General features: G+C 31.5%; 1 protein-coding gene across 2 annotated transcripts; it reads left to right on the top strand.

Annotated features, from left to right (window-relative positions):
* The first annotated feature begins 1830 nt into the window (after nt 1–1830).
* Nucleotides 1831–7581, top strand: LOC119582618 (GPN-loop GTPase 3-like). Of its 2 annotated transcripts, none has more exons than XM_037930994.1 (7): nt 1831–1915; nt 3047–3165; nt 4112–4289; nt 5921–6009; nt 6434–6566; nt 6946–7079; nt 7305–7581. In XM_037930994.1, the coding sequence occupies exons 2-7, from the start codon at nt 3065–3067 to the stop codon at nt 7519–7521; spliced, it is 852 nt and encodes a 283-aa protein (XP_037786922.1). In that variant the 5' UTR covers nt 1831–1915; nt 3047–3064; the 3' UTR covers nt 7522–7581. The 2 variants fall into 2 exon arrangements, with proteins under 2 accessions (XP_037786922.1, XP_037786923.1); XM_037930995.1 differs by lacking the exon at nt 1831–1915 and adding an exon at nt 1989–2007.
* Nucleotides 7582–8603: the final 1022 nt, after the last annotated feature.

Genomic DNA, 8603 nt, shown 5'->3' with positions numbered 1-8603 from the left:
ATATCGTAAGGTGGAAGGTGGCCTCTCGCCCAGGGCATAACAGACGTGTAAACGAGTGATCATCTCATTCTATAACTATACTTTGGTAATAATGATGGTAATAGAAATCAAGGCAATGATAAATAGTTGTGGCAAAGCGATATTCATCAAGATCTAAATTAGTATTTATTCAGACCTTGATATTAATAATAGTGGTAATATAATGATACTGATAATAATAATAGTAATAATGATAATGATTATGATGTTAATAATGATAATGATTATATTGATAATAACACAATGATAATATACGAATAAAATGAGGGTAATGATGAAGATAACCGTGATAATGAAATTAAGATAGTAACAAAATTAATGAAGATGATAGTGACGTCGATGATGATGATGATAGTGATAATGATAATGATAATAATAATAATGCTGACAATGAGTAGAATGATAATATCAATACGAAAAATCATAATGATTATAATAACAATAATAGTAACAGTAACAATAGTGAAGATGATACCAATGGTAATATTAATGAAAATCAAAATAACAATGATGATGAGAATACCAATAATAATGATGATAATGACGTTATCGATGATAATAATAGTACTGATGATAATTATACTATCATTAACTATTATTATAATAATTATTACTATTATTGTTATTATCAGTAATGATAATAACAACGATAATAATAATAATAATAATAATAATAAAGATATTAATGATGATAATAATAATTGTAATGATAATGATAATGATAATAAAGATCATAATGATAATAAATTGATAGTAATAATAGTGATAATATTTATGTTAATAATGATAATAATAATAACGATAATACTGCTACTAATAATAATAGTAATAATTATTAAAATAATCATAATAATAAAAAATAAAAAGATAACAATAATAATGATAACAATAATGATAATGAAACTGATAATAATAATAATAATATTAATTATTATTATTATTATTATTATTATTATTATTATTATTATTATTATTATTATTATTATTATAACAATAATAATAATAATAATAGTAATAATAATAATAATAATAATAATGATAATAATAATAATAATAATAATAATAATAATAATAATAATAATAATAAAAATAATAATAATGATAATGAAAGTAATGACAGTACTATTACTATTAATAATAATAATGGTAGTAATTATAATAATAATAATTATGATAACAATAACATTGATAACAGTAAATGCAATGATAACAATGATAAAGATAATAGTAATGTTAATGAAAATAATAATTATAATAATAATAATAATGATGATATTAATGATAATGATAGTGATAATGATTATAATGATAACAATGATAATGAAAACAACATTAACAATAATAGTGATAATAATAATAATGATAATAATTATGATAACAATAGTTTTGAAAATAATGATGATGATGATGATGATAATAGTAATATTGATATTAATAATAACAATAATAATAAAATAATAATAATAATAATAATAATAATAATAATAATAATAATAATAATATGTGTTATTACTCTTTAACATTTTCATTGTTATTATCATTATTATTGTAATTATCAATGTTATCATTATCATAATCAATATCATTATTATTATTATCATTATTATCATTAACATTAGCATTATTAGTATTAGTATTAGTGTTACTGTATCATTACTATCATTATCATTACCATTATCATCATTATCATTATCATTATTATTATCATTATTATTATCATTATCATTATCATTATCATTAATATTATCTTTATTACTTTTATCACCACTGTTAGCATTAACAACTAGAGGCAAGGAGAGTAAGCAAACCAGAATGCACGCATCCGAACACATTGTTTACAAGTTAGAGCAAGACGAACACGTCCCATGTGAGATCTGTGAGTTTCTTTTCTCTTTATTAATTTCTCGTTATTCGTTAACCTTTCGTTATTGTTGTATCTCAGTGGATTTAATAATGTAACAGATTGTTGTAAGTGTCTTTGTGTTTAGTGAAGTTGGTTGTATTTGTTGGTATTAGCGTGTTGTGCCGTATGTCTTTCCTAGTATTGTGTTAATAGTTCGGTGTTATAAGTAATGTGTTTGGTATTATCGTGTGGTGTGCATTATGGGTTATGGAGTATTGTTGATGGTAGGTTTGTTTTTGTGTTTTTGAATGATTACGAATAATTACGAAGCATTATGCAATCTGAACAGGCATGTCTTCTCCAAAAAAGTTAAATAGGTACAGAAAGGGAATTCTATTTGCTAATTGTTGAGAATATAGGACTTCTCTCTTGTAGTTATAGAAGCAGTGCACTGCAAGCCCGCTGAAGCATGCAGTGATCTATATAAGCAAGGATACAATCTAAAGTCCAGCCCAGTAGTGTGCAGTATTAAGTTTTTGTGCAACGGCAAAGGCCTTTGTGAAGTGCTGACAGGAGTGGAGAAGGCATGGATTTTGTGTGTGTGTGTGTGTGTGTGTGTGTGTGTCTGTGTCTGTGTCTGTGTCTGTGTCTGTGTCTGTGTCTGTGTCTGTGTGTGTGTGTGTGTATGCGTCCGTGTATGCGTGCGTGTATGCATGCGTCTATGCGTGTGTGTGTGTGCGCGCGCGTGTGTGTGTGTGTGCGTGTTTGTTTGTTTGTTTGTTCTTTTGTTCGTTTGTTTGTTTGTTTATACATATGTAATAGATTATAATTTAATATCCATGATCGCCAAGGTCCTTGTGGGACAGGGCACTTGAAAAAAAAAAAAAAAAAAAAAAAAAAAAAAAAAAAAAAAAATATATATATATATATATATATATATATATATATATATATTATATATATATTATATATCTATATATATATATATATCTATATCTATATATAATGTCTATATTGATTGCTTGGAGTTACTTCAGGCTGAGTAATGTCTATAAGTTGCCTATCTTCTCAGTTTATAATTTTTAATATAATTTTAACAAGCTGAATATATGATAACCAGTTACAATAATGAAATACTAATTTTGTATTGTTTTTTATTACTAGGTAATACTTTAATTAAAAATGAGATATGCACACCTGGTCCTGGGTCCAGCAGGCTCAGGCAAATCAACTTACTGTGAAGTTCTTCAGAGACATGCCGAAACCTGCAACAGAGTGATAAAGTGAGTACTTGTATTTGAAACTTGATACAGGACTCATTCAGTAGATATTAATTAATAGAGAAAATTTATTACCCAATTGACTATGCTAAATGTTATTTTTTTTGTTTCACAAACATGTTTTAAGTCTTGGCTGGAATAAGTTACCAGAAATAGTGTGTACGTATTGATGCACTCAGGCATCTCTTATCTCCTGTCTACCATCCTCTCTTGGGGCCTAGTTTGACAGGAAGAGTAGAAATTTAGAATTGAATTACAGGGTTGAATCTCTTGGTCAATCTTGTCCTCCAGTAATCTAAACTCCAACCAACATTTCCTTTCTTCTTTTTCCATTACCAATTCAATTTTATAAGGAAAAACATGCTTTCATTAACTCAATGTTGCCAGGAAAATGCTGTGCTCATTTTAGATTTTTTGTTAAATGTCTCTGCACATAGATGGCTCTGCAAGTGCTTAGCCACAAAGGAATCAATTAGAATATGAATATTGATTGTGTTATTTTTATTATAGACATTATAATTACTATGATGTTATTGACATTAGTAGTGGCAAATAAGACATAAAATATTTTTGGAAATCAAAGAAAAGGGTAAACAGGTGAGACAATTGGTACTCATAATTGGCTCATTGGTGACTTAGTAGAAGTGGAGCCATCTTTGTGTAAAAACAATTAATAAAGTAAAGTCAAAGTGAGCATGGCATGCTCATACATGCCATGCCTGTCTGTTTTGGGTTAAATTTGAATTTGACAAAAATAAACCTATTTGTGTGTTGCATTGTACCCTGCACCCTGCTATAGAAGGGTTAATACAAGAGGAAATCAGATAATTAGTACTTTAGACATGTTTTTGAATATTAGAAATGATAGAGAAATTAGATCAGACTAGAGCTGATTTGTTATAATTTTAAATCCCATTCAATGTGAACACTTTATAAAATAATTTTTCAGTGTTGTCAACCTTGACCCAGCTGCTGAAGCCTTCAACTATGGTGCCTTGGTGGATGTCCGTGACCTCATTCAGCTGGATGATGTCATGCAAGCAGACGACATGGACTTTGGCCCCAATGGAGGGCTTGTGTTCTGCATGGAGTATTTGATGGAGCCAGATGGATTGGAGTGGCTAAGGGTAGGTTTAGAATTTTAGTTTTTATTAAAATCATATCAGGGGTTGTTAGCATTGCTTTTGTTAATTTTATATACGTGTATTGATTCATTTTGAAGATGAGAAGACGGAGGCATAACACTTTTTATATCTAAGCTTTGCAGTTTTTTGTTTGTTATTTTTCTATCATGAGTATCTATGAACTACATGAATGTAATCATTGTAGGCTTTTAAGTTAGTTATTAGCCAGGCCTGATCGACAGGTATACCTGGGAAGTGGCATCTGAAGTGGGCAGACTTCTATCTAAACAACTGCTTTTGAAGTGCATTGGCTGTTTTGCAAGTAGTTTGCCTGCCTCTGTTGTCACTTCTCAAGCCAAAGTTACCACTATTGAGGTAAAGGATGTGAATGAGATGACAGAGCCCAGACTTCATAGTAAAATGTTTGTAACTATTTTAATATCCATTTTCAAGTTGGTTCAATTATGCAAAAATATTTACTTACACTTTGATTTTTCACATAGATTTTTACATCATGATTCAAAGGTGAAAAATTATTATTAGCTCTTTAACTTCTATGATCCATATGACATGACCATCACATCAAGAAAAAAAATAGCTTGAGGGGAGAATAAAGTTAACATGCCATCATGGGAAAATTTAGCTGATGGCCAGGGTGAAAGGAACTTGCCATCGTAAGAATTTTGGGTGAAGACTGGGGTGATGGGAATGAATTGCCATGTGTACTAAGCTGTTGGAGGGTGATTACACTCACTGGGCATTTAGAAAGGAGCAGTTGCATTATTTCGATCAATAAATGAGTGTGGAATGTATCATCTGTGGGACATGACTGGAAGAGCCCCAGCCTTTATTTCCATGCTCATTGATTCTATTCCTGCCTGCTGTGACCAGCAGTGCAAGTTGAATTACAGGAAATTGAATATTATAAAAAAAAAAAAATGATGCAAATAACAAAATGTTACTTATTATTTTTATTATTGAGTTATGGACAACTGAGAGAGATGATATGGAGTCTGCAAGGAAAACAGTTGTTACCATCTGGATAAAGCAAGTTAAATTTATAAACATAGACATTGGAAAGTGGCAAAAAAGCTTAAAGTGCATATGCATAAAAGATGAAATAACATTGCAAGAGTAGGCATGGAGTTTTGTCACTGCACATTAGTGTTTGTGTGCACCCAGCCTGCAAGCCACACACTAGAGTGGTTGCTCAGATAAGCCTAATGCCCATATTTTAGATCACATATAGACAGCGATGCATCCGAATCCAAGGGGTTAATTAAATCATTGCCAAAGTCTGCGTTTTAGTGTTGCATTCACATCATTTGTTTAGGTATTCAAAATCTTCTATAACAGAAGATACATTATATGTTACTCTTTATTCAGATTAGGTTTGCCTGCCAATCATGTCTATTCATCTGCCTGTATCTTAAAGGGAATATAAACCATCATATACATCCATCTACCAACCTATATATTATAACACTTTCAAGGAAGCATGCTCATTCCCCACCCCACTATATAAAAGATAACACATCCATGCATGTATCCTTGAAAACATAATGTTTTTATTATTAGAATGTGGTACACATAAGATGCATTTAATACCTTATATTAAAATTTTGCTTCCATAGGAGCAGCTGGGAGATTATGATGACGACTGCATTTTGTTTGATTGCCCAGGGCAGATTGAATTATACACGCACATGGATGTTATGAAAATGTGAGTATTAAAGGTATAAAAAAATTATCTTTCTTCTTCTTCTTCTTCTTCATCCTCATTGATTTAGCAATAATGTTAAAAGGAATGTCTAATGTTGGATTGGGGAACAAATTTAATTAATCAACTTATGAATAAAAAAGAGATTTTTTTTTTTTTTTTTTTTTTTTTTTTTTTTTTTTTTTAGGGGGGGAGTATCCAGACTAAGAAAGTGCACAATAAAAAAGGCAATTTTATGGATTTTATCCATGCCCAAAAAGGCTCCAGTATAGTTGAAATTATTTGGCATAACTCAACTCCATCCAAGGTTTCTACTTGGTGGGAAATGCATTATATATTACAAATGTAAATCTAGAATATAAAACACAAAATCACATTCATTATTACGTATAAATGACATTTGCCCCCGTTTTCTCTCTTTATTCAGATTAATACAACACCTTCAGTCATGGGATTTTCGTGTATGTGCAGTGTTTGTACTGGATTCTGTGTATATGGTTGATGCTGCAAAATTTCTTTCTGGTTCGCTGGCTGCCCTAGCAACAATGGTACAACTGGAGGTGAGGTCTTTTTTTTTTGTGTACCTTTATATAGTCATGTACAGCATATACCTATTTGAACAGACATAATAACTATTTTCTTATCCATGTCACTTTATCTGTGTGTAAAATAATCTCATTGACCTTAGTATTCATCAAATATTATATATAAGTGTGAAAGTAGAAATATATGTTAATATGTCTCAGCTTAGTGTTTGATGTGGTTTTTTATTTGTATGCTTTTTGGTTTGTTACAAGATAACAGAATGAAAGATCTATTATATTAATTTTTTCATGTTGCATCTAACTCAACATTTCTTCAACATATTAAATCAAGAATGTTCTCATTGATAGTTTCCCTTAGTTGATTGAGATTTAACCATATGTTTTTGATCCTCAGGTCCCTCACATTAATGTCTTGACAAAAATGGACTTTTTAAATAAATCAGCAAAGGAGCAACTGGAGATGTTCTTGGAACCCGAAGTACATGAACTTTTGACATCAGATCATTCAGTTTCCAAGTTTAATAAAAAGTAAGTGATATACACAAGGTATTCCATCCAACAAAAATGGAAAGCAGACCTTTTTAGTTCTTGAATGAAATATGTTGTTTTGGCAGTCAGCACAACACTGCTTTCCCAATTGCACATTTTACCTTTGTGATAGTATTGTTACACATGATTAATACCTCTGAAGAAATCTATTTTGAGAAGGTAAAATTTCACAATTGATAATCTAATAAAATACTTACTTTTCAGGTACCACAAGCTTACACATGCACTGGGTAAAGTAATTGATGACTTTTCATTAGTCCGCTACATTCCTCTAAACATAAACAGTGAGGAATCTTTGACAGACTTGCTGATACAGACTGATTTTGCACTCCAGTATGGTGAAGATTCAGATGTCAAAACACGTGACTTCGAGTATCAAGATAAAGAGGATGATGAAGAAGACCCAAAATTTAATGATTAAGACATTTTGTAATTACTGTATAATTTAGCTGAAAAAGTACAATAAAATTTAAACACTGTATTTGTTAATCACTCAAGACCCCATAGTTCACTATAAACAGTGGCTGTTTTCTCCAGTCAATGTTTTTCGTGCTCGTAAAGCTAAAATACATGACGTCACTTCATCTTCATGACGTCACTTCCTTTTATCTTCATGATGTCCCTTCATCTTCATGACGTCACTTCCTCTTCATGACGTCACGTCCTCTTCATGACGTCACTTCATCTTCGTGACGTTCCAATAGCGTACGCACCCACGCACACACAGACATTCACACATACATATATACACACACACACACACGAACACATACACACACACATACACACACACACACACACACACACACACACACACACACACACACACACACACACACACACACACACACACACACGCACACGCACACTCAGTGAAATCCACATACACACATACATACACACAACTTTGTCCCTCTATCTACCTCTGTCTGGCTATCTGTCTGTCTGTGTATCTATCTCTGTTTCCCTTCCTCCCAAGTCGCAACTTTCTCTGCACATAACCTTATTGCGAGTCTAATGAACTAAAGGGGAGGGGGATCCTTAGTTCAAGGATGGGAAGAGAAGCTAAGGGTAGCTAGCTACCTAGAAGTTGAAAGAAGAGAAAGTATAAAGTAGGGGGGCGAAACCCCTTGCTAGTTTTTTCTTTGGTTTACTGTGTGGGAGTTTTTTTTTTTTTTTTTTTTTTTACTGGAACCAGGTTGGGTAGGCAGGAGACACCTTTTTTTCTTTTCTTTTCTTTCTTTCCTTTTCTTTTCTTTTTTTCTCGCCCGCTAGGGATTATCATAATTGGTGTGATCCCATTATGACAGCTTATTGCAGGTGTGACCCTCGCCTGCCTCCCTGCCAGCTCCTAGGAGCTGAGAGCGAGGTTCTGTGGGTCACTCTTTTGTTTATTTAAACGAGAAGAATGGAGAACAAAAGAACGCTAGTTTAAAAAAACGGTAATACATAAACGAGTAAGGATGATGGTGAAGTACTAGAACACGGGAGTATGAAAATGAA

The sequence above is a fragment of the Penaeus monodon genome, chromosome 16, assembly GCF_015228065.2.
Source record: "Penaeus monodon isolate SGIC_2016 chromosome 16, NSTDA_Pmon_1, whole genome shotgun sequence".
NCBI classification, from domain to species: Eukaryota; Metazoa; Arthropoda; class Malacostraca; order Decapoda; family Penaeidae; genus Penaeus; species Penaeus monodon.
The sequence above is the reverse complement of the archived record's forward strand: the minus strand, read 5'-3'. Positions and strand labels throughout refer to the sequence as shown.

Coding starts and splice junctions, on each gene's coding strand:
- LOC119582618 (XM_037930994.1), top strand. CDS start 3,065: ATGAGATATGCACACCTGGTCCTGGGTCCAGCAGGCTCAGGCAAATCA. Junction 3,166..4,111: donor ACCTGCAACAGAGTGATAAA/GTGAGTACTTGT, acceptor ATAATTTTTCAG/TGTTGTCAACCTTGACCCAG. Junction 6,010..6,433: donor CACATGGATGTTATGAAAAT/GTGAGTATTAAA, acceptor CTCTTTATTCAG/ATTAATACAACACCTTCAGT.